The sequence below is a fragment of the Hemiscyllium ocellatum genome, chromosome 6 (assembly GCF_020745735.1).
Source record: "Hemiscyllium ocellatum isolate sHemOce1 chromosome 6, sHemOce1.pat.X.cur, whole genome shotgun sequence".
NCBI lineage: Eukaryota > Metazoa > Chordata > Chondrichthyes > Orectolobiformes > Hemiscylliidae > Hemiscyllium > Hemiscyllium ocellatum.
In genome coordinates this window covers 60,588,002-60,614,257 of record NC_083406.1, presented here as the reverse complement: position 1 = coordinate 60,614,257, position 26,256 = coordinate 60,588,002, and the positions used below count along the sequence as shown (strand labels likewise).

Genomic DNA, 26,256 nt, shown 5'->3' with positions numbered 1-26,256 from the left:
TGCATTAAGACTGTTCTTACTTTTTTGTGGATCCATTTCCAATTCCCAAGTCTGCAATATATGAAAATAACTTGCATTACTTAATCTGCACTTAATAAACACTGAAAGCATAATTGTATACATCAGTAAAAATACTTACTGCCTACAAGGTTAGCCAACGATGAATCCAAATCTTCTCCTACAAGCTTGCCTGGTTGCTGCTTTGCAAGTGGTTGAGACTGATTCTGCAAAGCTATTGTTGGTTTCAAGAGTCCACCTAATCCATCAAAGTCTTTGAAGGTCAGTAATGCAACATAATTAGAAAAAGATATTGCTGGCATAATACTTAGTATTCAACATTTCAAACTTTACTGGTAAAATGTGAAGTCCCAACTCACCCATTCAAGCATGCCAAGCAAAGCCAAGGACCCATATGTATGGATGGTGGGAAAAAAAAATTAGAATAGCATAATATGTTTGTAAAACAAGCCATAAAATTCAAAGCATTACATTTGTACTGACTATATATTGACTAAAAAAGGATTTAAAAAGTAAATAGTATGACATCGTTTTCAGCCGTACTTTAAAAATATCCAGTGTAGCGCATGCAGGAATAGACCAGTAGTACTGCATGCAGGTAAAAAAAAGACTCAACAAAATAAAATGGAAAATATGCAAATATGCCTGATGATTATTAAAAACTTTTCTGGCATAATTTCAAATACAATAGATGTTTAAACATCATTATAACAAATGTCATTAAAACTCTCACAAAATTAGTGCTATACAAGGTTGAAAATAAAACCAAGATTATACAACCCTGACTGAGAAACACTCTCTCCTCCACATTTTCCCCAAAATCTTTGCTGTATTTTCAATGCAGTAATTAAAGTGTCATTAACAAATGACTTAGAAAATGGATATCTCAACACTACTGTTACTTGGGCTAATTAAATTGAAACTCTGTTAAATAGCTTCCCAATATGAAAAATAACACATGACGACGACGACGACGACACAACAACAACACCACAAATGCAAAAATAATTCTGAGGTGTATTAATGTGGACAGCAGTTATCAGAATGGGGACATGGCTTCATTTTTAATAATTCCTTCGGAAAAGTAATGTAAAGTAGATTGTTTTGGCTTGAAATAATGAATAAAATTAACCAAAGTTAATTTTATGATGTCCAATGTACCATAGTGCCTTTATTTTGGTTTGGTTATGTATTGCAATTTCTGAAAGTCATGTTCTCTGGATGCAAACAGTGGTATTATGTAGAATCCACAAAGGAAATGGGCCAATAATTTATATTGTACATTCATGATGCACCTTCATAAAGAACAGATTATACATGCACAAAATCACATCACCCATGGTGGCAGAGTAGGGCAATCACCTACAAAAACCAAATTACAAGAATAACACTGCCATATTTGGTCAGATAACTTTTCCCCAATCATTGGTGCATACAAAGTGTTGCTTCAAACTGTAGTGTTCAACTGGAAAGAGCTACACAAACAATTCAAAGTATTTAAACAAAATAGATCCAATTAACACAATGAAAATACTGAACAAAGGCTAACACATCAAAATAACAGCTTCAATTAGCTGTGGCTTTGATTAAGTTCCATTCTTATTTATAGAGCTACCTGTTCAACCTGCTGTAACTGCAGAGTTCAGGAAGCCAATGCAGTAACAGAGAAATCATAGCTGAGAGAAGAACAGATCAGTGAGATGCACATAAAGGAGTCCCTTGGGGAAGCTGTCAGCCACAACATGTATGGAAGAGACTGGGAAGTAGCACTAAGACAAACACTAAACATTAATGATTTGGAGATGCCGGTCTTGGACTGGGGTGTACAAAGTTAAAAATCACACATCGAGTAAAAAGTGAGGTCTGCAGATGCTGGAGATCAGAGCTGAAAATGTGTTGCTGGTTAAAGCACAGCAGGTCAGGCAGCATCCAAGGAACAGGAAATTCGACATTTCGGGCCAGGGCCCTTCATCAGGAAGTTAAAAATCACACATCACCAGGTTATAGTCAGACAGGTTTAATTGAAAGCACACTAGCTTTTGGAGCACCGCCCCTTCATCAGGTGATTGTGGAGGACACAATTGTAAGGCACAAAATTATAGCAAACATTTACAGAAATTATACATCGAAAAATACCTTGATTGTTTGTTGAGTCTTTCATCTGTTCGAATACCATGATAGTTTCACTTCTTTCATGTGTAAATCACAAAACGTTTTTTTTAAGAAGTTGCATTCTCAGTTTAACTGTAACAATTGGTGTTAGCTAGACAATATGTTGAAGGTATTAGCCCCGTGTTCTGCCCGGAGGCATGGTACATTGGGGAAACCGAGCAAAGGCTACAGTAACGGATGAATGGGCACCACACAACAATCAACAGACAGGAGTGTTCCCTCCCAGTTGGGGAACACTTCAGCAGGCCAGGGCATTCAACCTCAGACCTTTGGGTGACCATCCAAGACGGACTTCGGGACAGGCAGCAGCGAAGAGTGGCCGAGCAGAGGCTGATAGCTAAGTTCCATACCATATGGAGGGCCTCAACCGGGACCATGGGTTCATGTCACGCTACAGGTGACCACCATTGCACTATATACATACACACACACACACACACACACACACACACACACACACACACGCATACTCCCACACTCACACATGCATCCTCTCAGAGACTTAGACCACTCTACACTCATGCACCCACATATACATTCTCTCAGACACTCACAACCTCTCACCCCAGACACACACATACACTCTCACACTCACTACCCCCAACCCAGACAGACACACACAGATACAAAGACTCACATGCACACTTACATTTTGTGGGGTGTATTTGTACTTGCAGAGTTACATTGTACTTTGCTCAGAAACTGCGTGAATTCATGTAAAACCCTATTTTCTCACTTTTTAGATTAGAATCAATCTAAATATCATGGCACAGACAGAGAACACAGGGGGCTAACACCATCAACATGCTTTTGCCCGAAACATCGATTTCGCTGTTCCTTGGATGCTGACTGAACTGCTGTGCTCTTCCAGCACCACTAATCCCTAATCTGGTTTCCAGCATCTGCAGTCTTTGTTTTTACCTTCAACATATTGTCAAGCTAACACCAATTGTTATAGTTAAACTGAGAATGCAACTTTTTTCACATGAAAGAAGTGAAACTATCATGGTATTCGAACAGAAGAAAGACTCAACAGACAATCAAGGTATTTTTTGATGTATAATTTCAGTTACATCACACTATAAATTTTTGCTAAAAATTTGCCTTACAATGGTGTCCTCCGCAATCACCTGAAGAAGGAGCAGCACTCCGAAAGCTGGTGTGCTTCCAATTAAAGCAATTGGACTATAGCCTGGTGTTGTGTGTTTTTTTTAACTAAAAATTTAACTGCGGAAAATTTACCTGTTTAACAATTCAAAATACTTGCAAAATGTGGGAGACCAAAATTTACCAGATGGCTATTAATTATATAGCTACTTACTCTAGTTGCTTCAAAAAAAAACTTAGTCAAACTTTTCTTTACCTTATGAATACATTTTGTTTTTGAAAACTAAGATCAACCTTCCACTTCCCACGATCATCTATTTCAACTATCAATACCTAAAATTATGAGCAATTTAATTCACAAACCAGCTTCAAATGATAGTGAGAGTAGTACTAATAATCAAGATTCAATCATGAACTGGCACCAGGAAGACTCAAACAGGTCAAATTCTTGTGTCAAAACTGAGCAACAGTCGTACAAACAGAAGAGAGGCACTCAATTTAGAAGTTTATAACACTCAGTTCGGTATCAAGTGAACAAACAGATGAGTAAATTGAAGTGTCCTTGCAAGCATCTTAATAGTAATGCAGTCAGGATCCTTCTAAAGCAATATCATGTGGACAAATTCCAAACCACTTTAATTTTAGTTAAAACCATCTTCGGCTTAAGTCAGGATTTCTAAAAAGCTCATTACCTCTTGTATGCAAACGTATTGCCAAATTATGAAATCAGCCAGTTATCCTATTAACTCAGAAGCAAGTGGCTTAGTTCTTAAATATTTTAAAACAGATCATTTTCACATAGTTCAGCTCTAAATCATGAATAATCTAAGACCATACTGGGCTAAATTCTATGCAGGCTTTGGTTTCAACTTCATGAATTTTGATGGTTTGATTATATTGAACTTCTACACAGCATTCACAAGAGAATCAATCCACCCTCAACACTACTCTATCAAACAAAATACCTATTCAGTTTCAAACGAGGCCTTGTATTTAGAAATGAGTGGAGGAAAAGAAAATCATCTGTGCCAACGCACATTTTCTTTCCCAAAAGGAGGGGGATCCAGGTGATCCTCTTTCTTTCTCCTTCTTCCATAATCAAAGTTAATGCTAATTGTTGCATAAATTGGCAAAGAAAGAGGGTGATGGATGATATACATTGTGTAAAATGTTTTCCATTCAAACATTAGATGCCAACTTAAGTAAAAGGAATTATCAAATTTTTCTATGTGTATGCTAATAAAAGTTTGTGGTACTCTATATAATGAAGACAATACTCTTACCACCAGAATCAATGATGCTGTTGGCTGTGGAAGCTGATTTAGTCCCAAATACGGACTCAAAGTCAACATTAAGGCTGGTTGTTGATGGTGCCTGAGTAGCTGGTGAGGGATTGAACCCTAAAAATACAATCAAGCATTGTTATATTGATTGAATAATTCAATAAATGTAAAAAAATTCTTCACAATTCAGTTAAGCATTCTTCTAAGGTTTCTTCTCAATGCATGAACAAAATTGTACATTTTAATTAAATATTTCTCGGCTACATTGTTTCTAGCATCAAATGAAACAACATTTTTTTTTACTTAAAATTTAGAAACAGCTCACTCACATTTACTGAGGCAGCATTCTGCAAAAATATAATCTTAAACACATTCAGGAATTAAAATTCTCTCATTGACGCATCACTTGTCCGATTTCCCCAACCTGTTACATTTATTTTGTCTCACATTGTTTTCAAATAAACACTGATCCTGATTTTAACAACTTAGTCTCCTCCTTACATCACTTCTTCCAACTTCTCCAGTCTTTCTTTCCTTCTGAACTATACAAAAATGCACAATTATGATGACATTGATCACAGAACAATATTAGCGAGCGAGTTTCTGTCTTTAATCGAACTTGTGCCTTCACAATGCAGCAATGAGGATTACTTCGAACAAGAAAAATGTCACTGTGAATGCAAATATGCACCCTGAACTTTTGTGTGGTTGGTATGAATGCAACATAATTAAGCATTGCAACAATAGTAAATAAAAAAAAACTGCCTAAAGAGAGAATGTGGAGCTGTAATTCAATGTTTAAAATAACTCGTAGTATCAGAGCCTTTATAATGCAAACGAACAGTGTAGGTTTGTACCCATTGAAGTTTAGCAGAGTGAAAGATGACTTGTTTGAAATAAGTTGCTTCCTCTTGTGAAAGCATCTAGAGCAAAGGTCATGGGTTAAAATAAGGGACTGCCCATTTAAGGCTTTTGTTTCACTTCACAGTAGGTAATCAGTCTTTCTCCCTTAAAAGGCAATGGAAGCAGAGTCTTTGGACATTTTTAAGGTAGAGAGATAGATTCTTGTAAAGCATGTCAGTGCTTTTAAAATGGAGATAATGAGAAACTTCTTCAAGCAGAGTGGTGAATCTATGGAATTTATTGCCACAGTAGACTGTGGAGGTCAGGTCATTGAGTTTATTTAAGACTGAGATAGGTCCTTCTGTATCAAGGGTTACAGGAAGAAAGTGGGAGAATGGGATTGAGAAACTTAATCAATCATAATTGAATGGCGGAGCAGACCCTGAACTGAATGGCCTAATTTCTGCTCCTATGTCTATGGTCTTCAATCTAAAACCTGAGGTTTCAACTTAATTAAGTTGCAAAGCAGGATGATTTGTAAGGCAAACAATGGAAGCAGCATACAATGGAGGGCTAAGCAATCCCACAACAGTTTAGAGCTGTATGCTGCAGTTGTTTCTCATCCAAACTGTGGTGGTTGTCAAATAACTATACAACTGTAGACACCTCCAAGAATGCACATTCTCAGTGGTGGTGGAGACCAGCATGTCAGTGTAAAAGCAGTCTGAAGCATTTGCAAACATTTTCAGCCAAAAAGCTGATTGGATAATCCATTATGGTCACCTTCTGTAGTCATATGAATTGGACCATTTGGCCTATCTTTATATTCCGTGGACTTTGTAGAATTTTGTGCTTTTTCTTAGGTTTTTTTTTGATCATTTCCTTAATTTCTTTAGTTAACACAAGAAGGGTGGCCTTAGAACTTTGTTGTGAAATATCCTTTTAATACCTACTTCTACTTCTCTACTGATCCGTTGTGGTCTCCTTCCTATAGGAAGGATGTTGTGAAACTTGAAAGGTTTAGAAAAGATTAAAAAGGATGTTGCCAGGGTTGGAGAATTTGAGCTATAGGGAGAGGTTGAATAGGCTGGGGCTGTTTTCCCTGGGACGCCGGAGACTGAGGGGTGACCTGATAGAGGTTTATAAAATCATGAGGTGCATGAGTAGGGTAAATAGACAAGGTCTTCTCCATGGGGCGGGGGAGTCCAGAACTAGAGGACATAGGTTTAGGGTGAGGGGGCAAGATATAAAAGAGACCTAAGGGGCAACCTTTTCACGCAGGGGATGATGTGTGTACTGAATGAGCTGCCAGAGGAAGTGGTGGAGGCTAGTACAATTGCAACATTTAAAGGGCATCTGGATGAGAATACGAATAGGAAGGTATGGAGGCATATGGGCCAGTGCTGAAAAATGGGACAAGATTAGATTGGGATATCTGGTCTGCATGGATCAGTTGGACCAAAGGGTCTTTTTCTGTGCTGTACATCTCTATGACTCAGATTATCACAAGAGGAAATGTGGCGCATTTAGATCAGCCCAATCTAATTGAATGGCAGAGCAGGATAGAGGGCCAATTGGTCGATTCCTACTCTTAAATCCTCCCTGGGTTCGATTCCAGCCTCAGGCAACTGTGTGAATTTGCACATTCTCCCAGTGTCTGCATGGGTTTCCTCCAGGTGCTCCAATTTCCTCCCAGAGTCCAAAGATGTGCAGGTTGGATGGACTGGCCATGCTAAATTGCCCATACAGTGTCCAGGGATGTGCAGGCAATGTGGGCTAGCCATGGGAAATGTGGCACTATGGGAAAGAAGGTGGTAAAGCGGGTTGGGGTAGGATGCTCTTCAGAAGTTTGGTGTGGAATTGTTGAGCCAAATGGTCTGCTTCTGCACTGTAGGGATTCAATGACATAAAAATTAAAAGAAGGGAACTTGTGCTTGGGGGCAGAGGATGTAGGTGAGATCCTAAATGAATACTTGGCATCTTATTCACCCAGAAGGATTTGAAGGATACCAAGATTTGTGAGGAGCATGTTAATACGCTACAGCATTTTGAGATCAAGAAAGACGTGGTGTTGACTCTCTTGAAGAGCATTAAAGTGGATGAATCCCCAGGGCGCAATGGTATCTACCCTATGTCATTGACAGGACAAGAGAGGAGATTGCTGGGCCTGGACCAAGATCTTTGTATCCTCGTTAACCACTGGAGGGGTCCCAGAGGACTGGTGGGTAGTTGTTCCTCTGTTCAAGAAGGGAAATAAGGATAATCCAGGAAATTATAGACCAGTGAGTCTCTCACTGGTGATTAGGAAGCTACTGGAAAGAATTCTTAGGGATGGGATTTATGCGTACTTGAAACAGCATTGCCTAATTGGGACAGTTAGCGTGGCTTTGTGCAGGACAGGTCATATCTTACTAACTTGATTGAATTTTACAAGGTGGTGACAAAAGGTGATCAACGAGAGCAGAGCAGGGAATGTTGTCCAGCATGGTAGGCTCATCCAGAAGATTAAGATGCATGGAATCCATGGTGACTTAGCAACATGGATTCAGAATTGGCTTGCCCATAGCAGCCAGATAGTAGTGGAGGAAGGGTGTTTTTCTGGCTGGAGGTCTGTGACTACTGGTGTTCCGCAGGGATCCGTACTGTGGACCTCTATTGTTGGTGACATGCATAAATGTTGGATGGGTTAATGAGTTCGCAGACAATACAAAGATTACTGGAGCCATGGAATGTGTAGAAGGTTGTCAAAGTATTCAGCGGGATATTGGTCAGTTGCAGATAATGCGCAGAGAAAGGGCAGAGAAATAACAGATGGAGTTTAATCTGGGCAAGTGTGAGGTGCTACACTTGGGAGATCAAATGTTAAGGAATATACAATTAATGGAAGGACCCTGAAAGGCACTGACATACAGAGGTATCTTGGGGTTCAAGTCTATACCTTTCTGACAGAGGCCACGCAAGTAGACAGGGTGGTGAAGACCTTTATTGATTGGGAAGTGAGTACCAGATCAGGATATCATGTTGCAGCCTTACAAGTCTTTGGTTAGGCCAGACTACGCAAGTACTGCATTCAATTCTGATCACCACATTACAGGAAGGATGTGGAGCTTTGAGAGGTTGCAGAAGAGATTTACCAGGATGCTGCCTGGATTAGAAAATGAGTTACAAGGAAAGGCGAGAAAAACTCAGATTGTTCTCTCTGGAGTGGCAAAGGCTAAGGGAAGACTCGATAGAAGTATATAAAGTTGAGATGCATAGACAGGATTCATGGTCAGAACTTTTTTCATGGAGCTGAAATGTCTAATACCAGGGGACATTGCATTTAAGGTGAGAGGGGGAAAAGTTCAAAGGAGATGGAAGGGGCAACTTTGTTTAAACAGAGCATGGTCGGAGTTTGGAACACACTTCCAGGAGTGCTGGTGGAGGGAGATAGGAATGGAGCATTTTAGGGACTTTTAGATAGGCACATGCATATACAGGGAATGGCAGAATATGGACCAAGTGTAGGCAGAAGGGATTAGTTTAACTTGGCATCATGTTCAGCACAGCAGAAAGTGAGGACTGCAGATGCTGGAGACCAGAGTTGAAAAATGTTGTGCTGGAAAAACGCAGCAGGCCAGGCAGCATCCGAGGAGCAGGAGAATCGGCATTTCAGGCATAAGCCCTCCTTCAGGAATGAGGCTGGTGTGCCAAGCGGGCTGAGATAAAAAGTAGGGGGGAGGGATGCTGGGAATATGATAGGTGGAAGGAGGTGAGGGGGAGGGTGATAGGCCGGAGAGGGGGTGGGGACGGAGAGGTCGGGAAGAAGATTGCAGGTCAAGAGGGCAGTGCTGAATCCAGGGGTTGGGACTGAGATAAGGTGGGGGGAGGGGAAATGAGGAAGCTGGAGAAATCTACATTCATCCCGTGTGGTTGGAGGGTTCCTAGGTGGAAGATGAAGCGTTCTTCCTCCAGGCGTCTTGTGGTCAGGGTCTGGCAAGAGGAGGCCAAGGACCTGCATGTCCTTGGTAGAGTGGGAGGGGGAGTTAAAGTGTTCAGCCACGGGGAGGTTGGGTTGGTTGGTGCTGGTGTCCCAGAGGTGTTCCCTGAAACATTCTGCAAGTAGGTGGCCTGTCTCCCCAATGTAGAGGAGACCACATTGGGTGCTGCGGATACAGTAAATGATGTGAGTGGAGGTGCAGGTGAATTTGCAACGGATATGGAAGGATCCATTGGGGCCTTGGAGGGAGGTGTGGGCGCAAGTTTTGCATTTCTTGCGGTTGATGGGGAAGGTGCCGGGAGTGGAGGTTGGGTTGGTGGGGATGTGTGGACCTGACGAGGGAGTCAGAGAGGGAGTGGTCTCTCCAGAACACTGATAGGGGTGGGGAGGGAAATAAATCCCTGGTGGTGGGGTCTGTTTGGAGGTGGCGGAAATGACGGAGAATGATACGATATATACGGAGGTTGGTGGGGTGTAAGGTGAGGACCAGTGGGGTTCTGTCCTGGTGGCGATTGGAGGGGCGGGGTTCAAGAGTGGAGGTGCAGGAAGTGGAGGAGATGCGGTGGAGAGCATTGTCGACCATGTCGGAGAGGAAAATGTGGTCTTTGAAGAAGGAGGCCATTTGGATAGTTCAGTAGTGGAATTGGTCCTCCTGGGAGCAGATGCATCGGAGGCAAATGAATTGGGAATATGGGATGGCGTTTTTATAGGGGGCCGGTGGGAGGTGGTGTAATGTAGGCAGCCGTGGGAGTCGGTCGGTTTGTAGTAAATGTCTGTGTTGAGTCTGTAGCCTGAGATAGAAATGGAGAGGTCTAGGAAGGGGAAGGAGGAGTCTGAGACGGTCCAGGAAAATTTGAGGTCGGGGTGGAAGGTGTTAGTTAAGTGGATGAACTGTTCAACCTCCTCATGGGAGCACAAGGTAGCGCCAATACAATCATCGATGTAGCAGAGGAAAAGGTGGGGGATGGTGCCAGTGTAGCTGCGGAAGATGGACTGTTCCACATATCCGACGAAACTGCAGGCATAGCTGGGGCCCACGCGGGTGCCCATGGCTTCTCATTTACTGTATCCGGTGCACCTAATGTGGTCTCCTCTACATTGGGGAGACAGGCCGCCTACTTGCGGAACGTTTCAGGGAACACCTCTGGGACACCCGCACCAACCAACCCAACTGCCCCGTGGCTGAACACTTTAACTCCCCCCTCCCACTCCGCCAAGGACACGCAGGTCCTTAGCCTCCTCCACTGCCAGACCCTGGCCACACAACGCCTGAAGAATGCCTCATCTTCCGCCTAGGAACCCTCCAACCACACGGGATGAATATAGTTTCTCCAGCTTCCTCATTTCCCCTCCCCCCACCTTATCTCAGTCCCAACCCCTGGATTCAGCAATCTTCTTCCCGACCTCTCCTCCCCCACCTCCTCTCCGGCCTATCACCTTCACCTCCTTCCACCTATCATATTCCCAGCACCTCTTCCCCCAGATTCCCTTCCTCTTACCTTTTATCTCAGCCTGCTTGGCGCCCCAGCCTCATTCCTGAAGAAGGGCTTACGCCTGAAACATCGATTCTCCTGCTCCTCGGAGGCTGCCTGGCCTGCTGTGTTTTTCCAGCACATTTTTCAAATCATGTTCAGCACAACATTGAGGGCCGAAGGGCCTGTTCCTGTGCTGTATGTGCTGAATGTTCACGTCGTGTCAGATGAGGGATCAATATAAAACTGTGCCATAGATCAACATGCCCACTCCCTTGACTGGTGACTGGATAACCAAAACAAGCTTTCTAGTTGAGTCTGCACTGCAAGGGAAGTCACACCATATGTACTGTCAGTCTATGGGAGACATTTTGTTTCCCCCTTGGCTTGCTACAGTGTTCAGTCATAGCTCAACACAAGATGGAGGAACAGCACTTATTTTTCCTATTTTACAGCCACCATTTCCTCTAAGCTGTGTGACTGTGCACGTGACCAGTTGCTCCAAATGGTCCATGCAGTCAGCAGCATGCCAACACCACAGTTGCACCGACTTGTAGTTCTGGAAGTTATTGATCAGCACAGACCTCAGAAGTTCATACAGACAAAAAAAACAAAATAGCTGGAACACTGTTTACAGCCCTTACGACACAACTTTGACTTCTACAACCTCAAAGAATGACACCTGTTCTCCCATTTCTCATCCAACTCCACTCTCCCCCAGTCAGGCTTGTGTGTGTCTTGTTGGCGTGTTCTCAGCAAAAATGGTCCCCTTTCTCCTATTCACAGCTAACATTTACATTTATTTTACATATTCATCACTGCTTTCTCATATCATCTTGACTTTGTCTTTTGCTCTGGACACACTCACCATTTATTTCATTTGTTCCTCCTCCCCCTCTGTCACTGGTAAAAGAACCATCACTTTTGAGCTCATTTCAACTTTGCAGTCATAATGGCTTCAAAGTGTTAACACTGTCCTCTCTTTATCAATGCTGGCAGACATCCTGATTTTCTCCAGCACTCTGTCATTATATCTTATTTCCAGCACCTGCAATATTTTGCTTTTATTCAAGTACTGAAGTCTGTTAGTCTGGCTGAGGGAACAAAATGCTAACAGGGAAGGCAGGGCCACTGTAGGCATCCAGGTAATGCAAAGTGAATGTGCATGCAATCACTGACCATGGAATGGACCCTGAGATGTTGATACTGAGGGCTATTCAAGATGAAGGTCAGGAGGAGCAAGCAGCAAATTGGAGTTGGTATGTACCTGCTTCAAATTATGAATGAGTATTCAATTTCCATTCAATGAATGGTAGAATGGGTGCCTGGATATCAATGGAGTGAGTTTAGGTAGGAATGAGAGTGATAATAATTGATAATCCCATGAATAGCCCTCTCATCACTCACTATCTTCACCTCGCTCAATTTCTCAGGTGTTTCTCACTGCAGCCAAAATCATTCAGGGCCTGGGAAAATTGCACCTATTTTCTCTCATTCATCTAAATTATCTACTTCAATTTCTATATATGACTGCATCATTGCATGACCATTATCAGCGAGGTACGAACACAACCTAAGATGTCTGCAGTGTAAACCTGAACAATGAAATACGGTTGTCTTTGTCATTTTGCACAAGAATCTGAGCTTTCCTAAAAATCAAGCAGTAAAAGCACCCTCTTCTGCAAATACGTAGTTAGTCACCAAGTTAAAGCAATGAAAATCAATGTAGATTTTAAAACAACATTAATTCTTGGGATGTGGGTGTCAAGGGCTGGGTCAGGATTTTTTGCCCATACCCTGGAATTCACAATGATGGGATGTTTTCTTAAACCATTCAATCCACTGGGCATAGGGATATTTGGAAGGGAGTTCCAGGATTGTGACACAGTGCCAGTAAAAGGAACAGGGATATTACTCCCAAGTCAGGAAGGTGGGTAGCTTAAAGGAGAACTTTCAGATGGTGTTCACATGCATCTGCTGTTGTGCTTCTAGCTGGTATAGGTACAGTGCATCTTGTAGATGATAAACATTGCAACATTGCTGGCTACTATACTGGTGAAGGGAGAAAGTGGTGAAGATGGTGGATGGGGTGCCAATCAAGCTGGATGTTTTGCCTTGCATGGTGACAAGTCTAGAGTGATGGAGCTACAATCATCTAGGCAAGTAGAGAGTATTGCATTATACTCTTGATGGTGGACAGGTTTGGCAAGACAGGTATTGAGCTATTTGCCACACAGAATTCCTAGCCTCTGACATGCTCTTGTAGCCACACTATTTTGCTACCTTAGATCAAGTCAATTAGAGAGGTTTGTATACAGCAAGAGGAAAATCTGCTGACAGTAATCAGTAACATAATTTGGCGTGTAAATTTCTATCTTTTCTCAAGAAGTCGAGAGGTTTTTCTTGCCACACTCTTATTTGGTGTAACAATTCAGTTTTACCTTACTGATGAAAGCATATTGCAGAGTAAATTTAGATTAGAACTGTGGAAGAATTGGTTCATGTGGAATTCACTGCTGCAGAGTGCAGTGGAGGCCGGGATGCTAAATGTCTTCAAGGCAGAGATTGATAAATTCTTGATGTCACAAGGAATTGAGGCTATGGGGAGAATGCGGGTAAGTGGAGTTGAAATGCCCTTCAGCCATGATTGAATGGTGGAGTGGACTCAAATGGGCCAAATGGCCTTACTTCCTCTCCTAGGTCATATGGTTTTATAATTTGTTCCCTGAATAGCTGCGTAAAGTGCAAGTACTGTAAGCTAAGTACAACACGTAAAACCTAATGCCTCAAGTTTGGTTTTCACATGTTGTTCAGCATCACTGGTGAATGTATTTAGGGGATAAGGTACAAGCTTTCTGGTATATGAATAAAAATGGTTTAGAGGGATATGGGCCAAATGCTGACAAATAGGACTAGGTCAGATTGGGATATCTGGTCCAACTCATTTGTGCCAACCTAATGGTCTGTTTCTGTGTTGTATGACTCAGACTACCAAAACAGTACTTAAATAATGTATTTTAAGTATCACATTGTCCAAAATATGTCAAGAACCTTTGAGATACTATTTCACATGTAAATGAAAACATACAGAAATTCAGCACACAATAAAGAAAAAAAAATTACACCTTACTGCATTGGAAACAAGCAGCTGTGAAAAAAAAACCTACCTGCAAATAGACCAGCTACAGCAGGGGGCTCAGTTCTAAACTGGGAAGCATTAGAATAGGCTGGAGGACCACAGAAGGAATCTGACAGATAAATGTGCAAAGAAATAGGACAGAAAAATAAGTAGACGTTACTTTGCAGAGGATTGAAGATAAGTAGAAATAAGACAGAGAGAAGTCCAATTAATTGTTAGTTGGATGTAGTAAGCTAACTAAACCACACAGACATTTTTCAGCTTTTTTTAAAAAGCAGATCATTAACCTTTAACTATAATTCCATTTTTGTTTTAGACATCAAGACATTGATAGGTAACTCCTAAACATTAATGAGTACTTTCATTTAATACACCAAACTACTGACAAAATAGTTCAGAAGCTTATTCCAGCTGACTGCGTTCTAGCATATTTTCACATGTACAAAGTAAAAAAGGTCTCAGACTCAAAGTGTAATACACCTCCTCTCCACCATTTTAAAAATGCCAAAGCTCAACAGTAAACACCAAACACATGACAACACAGCACAGAACATACATGTACTCATCTAAATTGGAAACAAAAGGAAGTCTGGTATTTTGTTTTAAATACACAGTCTTTAAAGTTGTTTTGTTGAAAAAAAAATCAAAAATCAGGTAAAGCCAATCGAGAAAATATTTGATTGAGACTTCTATAGTAAAGAAAGAGCAAAATATTCGTTTGTCCACCAAATCAAAAACAAGAACCAAAGACAGACAGAAAGAGATGAATAAAAAGGAAATCAAAATGAAAACCTTGCATCTTAATGCATGTAACACTTCACCTCCAAACAACAACTTGTGAACTTTCAACACTTATGCCAACAAACAGTAATTTGCAGATAACAAAGTTCAACCAATAATGTTTGATTCATATTTTTGCTTGTGTTAGTTAAGAAAATAATGTTCAGAACATATTTAAAACACAATAATTGCTCAAAGGAGCCTCAAACAAATGTACTGAAAAAAAAGAAACCAACATGAGAAAAAATTTGATCAAACATAAGATTTAGTTTTTGTTATAAAAAGGTATTTTGAATAGTGAGCTTCATTTGAACTCTGACAACTTGAGACTCTGAAACAAAAGTGCAAAGAGTTGATAAAACTACACAACAGTAGTCAAGCACAACACATCAAGCACAATTCAGGAGGTGATAGACAACACTGGAAAAATATTGTAACCTAAGTGTGGAGCAAAGTCGTGAAGAATTTAGGAACAGGTGTATTCATTTCAATTGAACATGGTGTTCAGCTTCTAAAAAACTTTGACCCGTCCAGGACTGGATGATGCAAAACTACAGTACTCTAAACATCACAAAGGCATGATGTGGAGGTGCCGGTGTTGGACTTGGGTAGGCACAGTTAAAAATCATGTGACACCCGCTCCGTCAGGTAGCTATGCTCCGAAAACTTCTACTTTCAAATAAACCTGTTTGACTACAATCTGGTATCATGCGATTGATCACAAAGACAGTTAGGTCAAAAAGGGGATTAGTGCTCAGTGTACATGTGGAAATCAGCTACATATCTACAGATGATGGCTCTGAAGGCATTTAGACAAAAAGTGATGGGCAGTAACAATAGATATGGATGGGATCCTCAAAGTGACAATGCAGGAGACAGTTACTGCTACAGATAAATTATTCTCATCATATTCGTTGCAATGCCAGAGGGAAAATAGTTTTTAAAAAAGTACAGAGACTTGCATTTATGTAACACTTTTCATAATAATTGAATACCTTACTTGTCTTTAGAATAGGCAAATTAGATTTTTTAAACCAGCAAACAAACTCTCAGTTTAGCATCTCATTGAAAAGACAGTGCAGCACACCCATAATAGTGTACTGGAATGTCAGCCTTGACTTTTGCACTTAAGTCCAAAATTGGAACTTGAACCCAGAACCTTACAACTCAAAGGTAAGAGTGTAACCAATTGAGCCCCAGATGATTTAAAAAAAAATTACCAGGAAATGAATGTATTAGTTATACTGGAGCTCCATTTTTGAGTATGCAAATCAGACCGCTATATGTAATTTGCAAGTTTTGTGAAATAGATGGCTTAAGAGCACTTGACAAAAAAGGGGTTGGGCATTAAAAGTCACAGAGAGACAGATGAAGCACTTGCAATTTGGTGTAGAGATGAGTGACAGTATACTGATAAGACTAAAAATGATTGCAAATACAGAATTCCTTGATCAGAACAGAGAGCGAATGTAGATAATGCTGTGGAAAAGGACAGTCCAAAGTCTGGCTAACTCAGTCTTGAGTGTATCAAATGATTGAACATCCAAACATCAATTTTCAGAAGGAATTTCTCATTTCAAATGTTAACTGGGAGACCATTTATTTTAAAAGTATGTCCTCTAGTTCTGGTTCTTCCCCTGCCCACACTTTTCCAAACACTGCCAGAACCTTATACTTCTATAAAGATCACCTTTTATTCTTCTGAACCCCACCAAGGATGGATCAATCTGCTCAAGCTTTTATATTAAATCAATGGCGACATGTTCAGTGAACTGCTCATTTGGAGAACTAGCACAGATATACTTATTAGTCAAAGGTTCTACAACACAGTTCTGGTCTTTTAATAGTCAAGATGTTAAATATAAGTAACCATATGAAGAGAGGTTGAGTAGGTTAGGCTTATTTTCACTTGAAAAAAGGAGATGGGGGGGGTACCTGATTGAGGTTTACAAAATCATGAAGGATACAGAAAGGGTGGATAGAGACAAGCTTTTTCCCAGGGTGAAGGATTCAATGACGAGAGGCCATGCTTTCAAGGTGAGAGGTGGAAAGTTTAAGGGGGATACGCGTGGAAAGTACTTCACACAGAGGGTGGTGGGCTTCTGAAAAGTGTTGCCAGCAGAGGTGGTAGAGGCAGGCACAGTCGATTCATTTAAGATGCGTCTGGACAGATGCATGAGTAGGTGGGGAGCAGAGGGATACAAAAGCCTAGGAATTGGGCGACAGGTTTAGACAATGCATTTGGATCGGCTCAGGCTTGGAGGGCCGAAGGGCCTGTTCCTGGGCTGTAACTTTTCTATGTTCTTTTGTTCTATATGCTTTCTTAATCACCTTTCTGCTGCTTTCAAAGATTTCTGGATATATACAAAAGTTCCCTCTGATCTTCTGTACTTTCTAAGCAACATATACTCCCCTGCCTTGTTAGGGCTCCCAAAATGAATCACCCCTCACACTTTTCAGAAGTAAATTCCATTTGCCACTGTTTAGCCCATTGACACTGTCCTGTAGTCCAAGGCTTTCCTCTCTATTTAAATATCACCAATTTTTGCGTTTTCTATGAACTTAGTGAACACAGCTCCTGCACTCATGTTGTGATAATTAGTGTACACAGACAGACATATGATTGCAATCACAAAAACATTCCAACCATCATTCTCTACTACCTGCCACTAAGCCAATTTTGCATTCAATTCACTAAACTGTCCTGAATCCAATGGGCTCTTAGTGTCTCAACCAGTCTGCTAAATGAGACCTTGTCAAAAGCCTTACTGAAGTCCACATATACTACATCAACTACACAACCCTCATTTGTACACCCAACCAGTTAAATTCCAATGAAATGTTAGACATGATCTCCCCCTGACAAAGTTATACTGACCAACCCTGATTAATCCTTATTGCTCAAGTGGAAATTAATTCTGGGCAAAAGTGAAGACTGCAGATGCTGGAAATCAGAGTCTAGATTACAGTGGTGCTGGAAAAGCATAGTAGGTCAGGCAACATCCGTAGAGTAGGAAAAAAATCGACGTTTCGGGCAAAAGCCCTTCATCGGGACTCTGGCAATTAATTCTGTCCTTCAGAATTTCTCTCATAGGTTTCCTACCACAGATGTTAGATTTTCTGATCTATCCCTACGATCCTTAGAATTATAGAGTCATACAACACAGAAACAGACCCTTTGGTCCACCGAGTCCATGCTGAAGATAATTCCACCTGCTTGTTCCTAACCCATATGCCTCCAAACTTCTTATTCATTAATTTATCCAAATGTACTTTAAAATGCTGTAATTGTACCCATATCCACCACTTCCCTCAGGAAGCTCATTCCACACACTAACCACCCTGTCCAAAAAAAAATCACCCCTCATGTCTTTAACTCACTATCCTCTTACCTTAAAAGTGTGTTCCCTAGTCTTGAAATTCCCTATTCTCGGCAAAGACAACTACCATTAACCTTATCTATACCCCTCATTATTTTATAAGCTCTATAAGGTCACCTCTCAACTTCCTACGCTCCAATGAGAAAAATCCCAGTCTATCCAGCCTTTCCTTATAACTCAAACCTTCCAAACCTGGCAATATCCTCCTAAATCTCTTCTGATCCCTCTTCAGCTTAATAATATCCTTCCTAGAACTCAGATAACCAGAACTGGACACTGTATTCCAGAAGAGGCCTAACCAACGTCCTGCACAATCTCAGCATGACTTCCCAACTCCTATACTCAAAGGCCTGACCAATGAAGGCAAGCCTGACAAATGGCTTTTTAATCTTCTTGAATAATGGCACACATTAGCTGTCCTCCAGCATCCTGGTACCCTCTGTGGCCATAGAAGATTTGAAAATTAACATCAGAGCTCCTACACTCCTCCCACATAAGTCCAGGATGCATCTCAACTGAGCCTGAGATTCAACCCCTTTTAAGCCTGTTAAAGCTGATATTACCTTCTCAAAGCTAATTTGTTCAGATTTATCGGATTAGTATTTCCCAGATTTTTAAACCTCCACTGTCCTTCTCTATTTGGAATAGAGATACAAGTAGTCATTTAAAATCAGCTATATATTCAGGCTCAAAAACAGATTGCTGCTTTGGTCCCGAACAGACTCTTACTATTTTCTGATCTCTAAACTATTTCTAAAATGCCATTGGATTAATTCTGGACATTACCCACTAGTATTTTGTCATGTTTTCTCTGTGCACCTAATTTCTTTGTTAAGTAAGCTCCGACATTTTCTATAGTTCCCTAGATCATCAACTGTTTTGAGCTGTGAGTATCTACCATAAGCTTCCATTTTTTCTTATCCAAACTTGTGCATCTCTTCATATTCAGGGTTCTCTGAACTCGTTGGTCTCATGCTTCACATTTACATGAAGATATTGGGTCTGCAGCCTCACTTTTACTCAGCTGAATGTCTCCTATTGCTCTGATATATCTTCCTCAGAAGTTTCCTTTGGTGCTGTAACAATTCTGTGAACTCAAAGACAATCTCAGTACAGGATGGTTTGACAGCTGGAGAAGACTACTGACTTTGGTTGATCAACATCTTTAAGCAGGCATGGAATCTAATAGGCAACGTTATTGTGGGTATGAGTTGACATGGAGGGTATGAGGTGCTATGGGAAATCAGTGGGGGTTATGAGTTAGCTTGGAGTTGGAATGGAGAGAGACGGAAAAGCCATTGTTGAGACCTTTAGAATTTACGCTTCACGAGATCCCTGAATTCAGACTCTGGCTCAAAACCACACAAAGAGCCAAGAACCACGAGTTCTTGAGATGCTGAAATACCTAGGAAAATTGAAAGCTGGGGCTACTGTGGATTGGTGACACTAAGAAATGTCTACCTCTTCAAAGGAGGCGGTGGCCAGTTGAGAACTGCAGGGTGTAGATTTGCTATCCATACAGTCTGAATGGAGTTTGATGAAAGAGGTTAGGTGAGCTTTGCTCTGATGAAAAGGGGAGAAATTCAAGTGCAGAGATTTAGCCAAGGAATATTGGGATAGGTAGGTGTACAGACAGTATGATCGAGGAGTTTCACTGGGACATAGAGATTGCAGATAGGATAATAGGAAAAAGGATTTTTCAGAGATTGATGATAGTTTTGAAAGGGAATGTAACATTTGACAATACACACCTTCAACCTGCACGGTGAAATTTATTCCAATTCCCTGAAATAATTTCTATAAAAGTCTTAAACCATACAATCGTTTAGTTTAACAAATTCAATTTTCAAGGGGAAGCATGAAAAAGTGACAATTAATCCCGACAGCATAAAATAAAACTTCCGGGGTATTTTTCTAAAAACATTCATAGTCATACAGAATATGAAAATTTCAGCTAAATTTCAAGAGTAAACTGAGTAGTAATAGTCTCTGGGTTACTCAATGAACTTGGGTAATGAATATTTCTTGTATCAGGGATAAACAAACAACTATATAAAAAAAACAAGTATTTAAGAGTGCCACAGTGACACTTGAAATATATAATATTTTTAAAGCATTGATTTATTTACCACTCAGGAGCAAATTATTTCTACATTAAGATATTCCTCACAGTATAGTACAACTTCTGAAGTATAAGGAACTATTTTCTTACTATTTGGAATTCAGAAATTTTGGAAGACAAGACAATTCTGCTTAATAGCAATTCTTTTAGTTAGAATCATATGTGATTACTTTGGTTAACCTGGCCTGTTGTCACTTAGGAACAGGGTTGTACTGAGGTACCTTGCAAATTGATGTTTCCCTAATCCTAGTTAAAGATCTAAACAGAACTTATTCCAAATGACTTACATACACAGTGGGAAGACCAATAGGTGCAAGAGGTATATGTCAAACTGAAGTTGGAGGAGTTCCTTGCTCTCTCGTAACTACAGCAGGCGGCAAGGGTCTTCCAAAATTGTGAAAATCGATAATATTTTCTGCAACTTCCCTGTGTGCTAATTAGAATGGCTCAAGCCAGGAATCTAACTAATTATATTGCCTCTCTGAAGGCAACTCTTCCAGCAATCATCCAATATCAATGAGTCAAATTTGTATGGAAAGTGGCATATTTCCATTGTCAAAGGTCATATCATTTATTGAAAAAGTTAATGCTGGGTGCTATCACTGCAGCTTGTTCTTGAAAATGCATACTATGTGTATGTAAAGTACAAGAGTTTCCCAGAAGGAATAAAGTAAATCTAAAAATAATGAAGTTTTGACAGATCACTTTTGATTGATTTAAGGAAAAATTGTATATCACCTCCTGTTCAGACATACAAACAGTATACTAGTGAACAAATGTAATGAAAAATCTGCAAATAATGAATGATCCAAATAATGTCAATAAACTGAACAAATTCTTAAGAATTGACCTACTTGAAATTTTTCTTTAACCTCTGATATAAATTAAGATGTACAGAACATTACTGAATAATGTCTGTATAAGTTGGATTACTCAATCAGAAGGACAGGACTAGCTCAACTACTTCATTATTAAAGAAAAAACATTATTTTTATTACTTTTCAAAGTATTGTGCTATGTTTTCTTAAAGCAGAAAACATAGATATTGTACTGGAAAATCTTTCCATCGGAATACCTGAGACAAAACGGTCAATCCGAGGGGTGTATTCATATTTTGTGGCAACAGTAGAACTTGGCTCAGTAAAAGGATTGAAATGATCTGGAGAATCAAGAAATCGCATGTCTTCATAGATTCAAATTCTTGAAGTACTAAATAAGTTCTAACAGTAAATTTTAATTGGTCCTGGTAGAGAATATAACTAAATAGGTAGGTCTTTACCAAACATTTCATGGCTATGCGTCCTAGAAGTAAAGGTCACACCATCTGAGAAGGCGACAGTGGTATTTAGAACTTCATCAGCTTTCGTAAGAAAAGGATTTAAACTTGGAATGGCTTCATCACCAGCACCAGAGGAGGAGAAAGGATCTATAAGCAGCAACAGTGAAGAAAGCAACAAAACAAGGAAAAGCAAAAAAACAAATCAGGTCACAAGACAGAAAAACCATTGTAGTCAACGGACATACATTCAATATTTGAACACTTCAACTCGTGAAGCCTTATTCTTGCTAAATTTGTGAAACTGTTTGCCAGTACTAGCAAATTTCAATTCCAAGTCTAAAAATTACATTATCAATGACATCAGCCTAATAAGCTCTACAGACTGGGCTCTACTTACAAAGTATACATATACTCAATATTCCTGGAAATTTCAAACTGTTCCCATAAACATGTTATATCCTTTAAGACAGTTTGTTCAGACACAGAAACAAGAGCATAAATACTGGAAGTTGCTCCATTCACAGTTCCTTGTTCTTGTTTCACCATGCATGAGCAGCAATGGAATTTCTTAAACCGTACACAGACTTTTTGGATCAACACATTTGCATCAAATGCAATCCTCCTTTGGTGAAGAATTATGCTGCAACTTATTATGTTTCAAATGTTAAACTTAAGAGGAGAAATTCCTCTGTCCAAAACAAAAAGGGAAAGGTTAGGGAGGCAACAGTTCTTCTTTTTCCCTTCCTCGCACATAGCGACAGCACAATGTAAAGAAAAACAAGTATCACAGGTACAAGAAAAAAGTGACTACCAACTTGGACTGAAAAAAGAGCAAACATGCATAGGCTTCAACTTATCACATGCATAATTTGATGTGCTAGCCAAATCCAACCACCTTGGAAATAACAATCACAAATTTCAGTGCAACTCTCACAGTAGCAGCTTTAAATTAAAATAAGCAGAACATTGTCATTGCTACCAGAGTTCAACATCAAAACTACATAGTCATAACTGCAAATCTTCATAACCTGTGTATGTTATAAACTATTTGTAAATATTGCATGATATAAAGATATCAATTGTTGATCATCCATTCAGAAATAACAAATTAAGAATCTGAGTACTTAACCAACATCTCCTACATTTTTATGGTAAAAGAATTTCAAAAAAAAATCACAAATAACATCCTGAAGTGCCCTCATTACAGTATTACTAACAGTTGCTCCAGCATAGAGTCAAGTTGCAATTAAGCTAACATATAATTAAACCAAAAGGAATTTTGATAGCTAAATGCTCAGTGCAACCCAATCTCCTGCTGAATCTTTCAGTGTATTATTCCAAATCAAATGGTTGGGAGCCTGACAAAAATGAATTATCATACTGCTGCATTGGTTAGGGGTTTTTTTTTGTAAATCTTCATTCATTAGCTGCAATACATTCAAAATATTTTATAATTTGACATGCATCAAGTCAAATGTGAGAAAAGTAAAATATACAGAATTAATTCTTGCACCAATGCCCAGATACATTCTGCTGTCAAGCCCAATTTATCTGGGTGATCGTTCAGGAGAAACTGAAGCTAGTTTTAAAAATGAAACCGGAGTAGTGAAATAACAAAACTGTGTAATTAAATAAGCACACATACATTACCATGTTGTAATTTCCTAATCCCGCAATTTCATTTGGTATTCCAACAAATTGATATTCTTTGAATGTTGCCCAGGTGCAAGTGCCCAATTGATCACTGGAGATCTGAATATAGTATTTGGAAAGGAATTCCAGTGACTAGCTGTCAAATTTTGCTAATGTTGTTCAAGTATGGATTTGTCCAGAATGAATGTCCATCATCAGCACTTGCACTAAACTAGCAAGAACTCCAGACACATGTATGATCACATTATTGTATTTCTTTTTCCCCTGTTGGTGTCACAAAATGGAATTTTGGCCTCTTGAAAATTGGGAGTATGTAGTTTGACTCTGCTGCTAATTTAATCATTTGCTAAAATGTTTAATCATGAGTAAATTGACTAAAAACAATGGTATTTGGATTCTCGAAGATAATAATCACTCATTTTTTCAGATAGCAGGTGCTAGTAATTGTTATCACTTACACCTCCTTGGGGCACATCTTTATCTACTGATTCCAATACAAACACTTCTTCCCTAAAGTATCATCACTTTTTCTACTTGAAATCATTCCTGTTTTCCACCGTCCGTTCTAATGCTGACCATTTTGGGCCATTAACTGATGGCTCATTCCACAATTATTATATCAGTTTCAGACATTTTTGCACAATAATATTCATCGATTCATTCAGCCTATTCCCAAAAGAAAATTCAGATCTCCTCCAATGTTCTTGAGCGTATCACTAGAATATACAAGAGAGATTTGCCATAATATGTCCAAAATGGTCCTCCCCATTGAATGGAAAAACTAAACCTTTGTATAGCACAGAGACATTAAGATTGTAGCAGGGTTAAAATGAAGCGACACCAGAACATTATTTCAACAAGCCAACACACACTGCAACACACAGGAATTATGCAGAGCAGAGGAAAGTCACCCATACCATGTATTCAAAAAGAACGAGTACCCAATGAACAAAGTCTGCCGATTTCTCAGCAACAAACCCAAACACGCCCAGAAACCCTGGCCACTCTCCTCTACATCAAAGACATCTCGGAAATCACTGCCAGACTACTCAGACCCCTTGGCATTATGGTAGCTCACAAATCCACCAACACACTAAAAAGGCAGCTAATGAACTTGAAAGACCAACAAGCAAAACTAATGTCATTTACAAAATACTGTGCAAGAACTGTAACAAACCCTACATTGGATAGACAGACAGAAAACTAGCCACCAGGATATATGAATATCAACTAGCCACAAAACGACATGACCCTCTCTCACTAGTATCCTTACATACAGATAAAGAAGGACACCACTTCGATCAGGATGGGAATTCCTAGAAGCATGGCATTCCAACTGGAACTCGACCAACAAACACATCAAGTTAGACCCCATGTACCACCCCCTGAGAAAAAGAAGAAATTATAACACCACAGGTAATGACATTACCAACTCAAAGAAACCCAAAGAAAAAGCAGGAATCTTAAACATTGTTTCACCCGAAGTCCCACTGAAGATGCTATCTAGTAGGGTGACAAAACGCCTGGAAATTAACCTTCCAGCTCAGCGAGCAAACCTACATCCAAGTTAAAACAAGTTTAGAATCCCTACAGAGCAGAAAAAGGCCAATTGGCCCATCGAGTTTGCATCAATCCTCCGAAGAGCACCCCACTCTAGTAAATTTTACCATGGTTTTACATCCCTACACACTACAAGGAAATTTAGAACGGTCAATCCGTCAAACCTGCACAGCTTTGGACTGTGGGAGGAAACCGTTGCACCTGGAGGAGAAAATCCCTGCAGATGGGGGGAGAAGGCGTAGACTCCACAGTCATCCAAGGCTGGAATCAAACCAGGGTCCTTGGCGTTTGGAGGGAGTACTGCTAACTACTGAGCCACCATACCACCCTTCAAAACACCAATTTTATAGGTGGAATGCATCCAAAGCATTATTGGCCGATGAAAATAGATTAACATTAAATATTGTTCAAACCAGACTGCCTAGTAGTAATGCCACTGGACTGGTAATCCAGAGGCCCAGACTAATGCTCTGGAATATGGGTTCAAAAATGATTACGCAATTAATAAAATCTGGAATTGAAAGATCAAGTCTTGGCGACCAGGACAGCTTTTACTAATTGACAAAAACTTAACTCATTCGCTAACTTTATTTAAATAAAGGGAAGGAAATCCACCATCTTCACTTGGTCTGGCCTGTACACGTGACTCCAGATCTGTACCAATGTGAATACTTCTTACTTATCCTCTGAAATCAGTCAATATCTTGCCATATTATCTGATAGGACTGCTGCAAGCTGTTAACCTGGTTTGGGTAGCTAACTGCCACCAATCCTACTCCGCTCTGCTGAGCTTAGGGCTTATCTAATTATCAGTTGTTCAGATCACAGGGTGAGATGAAACCAAGAGGATGCTTGTGTTGTAGAAAGATAGCTTCTTAGTACAAACTACCTATTAACATGTACAATTCCCAAGGACCATTGCGAGCTGTACAGAATACATTTGCTGCTTTCAGATACTCCTTCAGGACTATCTCCATCCAAAGACTGTAAAATCATCAAATTCTTTGGTGCTCAATGTAACATGAACATCAACTCCTTCACCACAGATGGGCAAGAAACATGACATCCATAACCACAACCCACATGCCTTAAATGTGTTTGAAAACACAATTATCTCAACCAAACACCTGTGAACAGAAATGATCACAAAAACAATACAAGCTACATTCATGGGGGAACCAGCACTGGCTGTTGAAGAGTATTTAACAACTGTGGTACTGCAGCTGATAGGCCAAATCATTCTTAAGTTTCCTACTTTCTGGTAGCTTGGAAAAATAAATTTTCATAACAAACTTCTCCAAGAATCTTCTTAACTAGCGTAGGATCACGTTCAAACAACAACCGAAACTGGTGAATGGCAAAAATAGCCTCTTATATTCGCAACCGCAGTAGCACAGTTCAAGGTGACAATGGAATCCTGAAATACACTTCTCACAGTAGCCTCTTTATACACCGTTTTTAAGTACATT

At 40.0% G+C, this 26,256-nt stretch overlaps 1 protein-coding gene across 12 annotated transcripts in view; it reads right to left on the bottom strand.

The window, feature by feature from the left end:
* Nucleotides 1-26,256, bottom strand: part of picalma (phosphatidylinositol binding clathrin assembly protein a) — a 143,164-nt gene that overhangs the window by 24,891 nt on the left and 92,017 nt on the right. For 3 of the 12 annotated variants that reach the window (XM_060825977.1, XM_060825973.1, XM_060825974.1), the window contains exons 13-18: nt 21,575-21,721; nt 21,371-21,454; nt 14,042-14,122; nt 4,581-4,697; nt 140-271; nt 21-51 (exon numbers count right to left, since the gene is read on the bottom strand). In XM_060825977.1, the coding sequence (XP_060681960.1) occupies nt 21-51; nt 140-271; nt 4,581-4,697; nt 14,042-14,122; nt 21,371-21,454; nt 21,575-21,721 (592 nt within the window). Of the gene's footprint in view, nt 1-16; nt 52-139; nt 272-4,580; nt 4,698-14,041; nt 14,123-21,370; nt 21,455-21,574; nt 21,722-26,256 lie in introns of those variants that run through there. The other 9 variants (XM_060825975.1, XM_060825976.1, XM_060825979.1 and 6 more) reach the window with 6 other exon arrangements.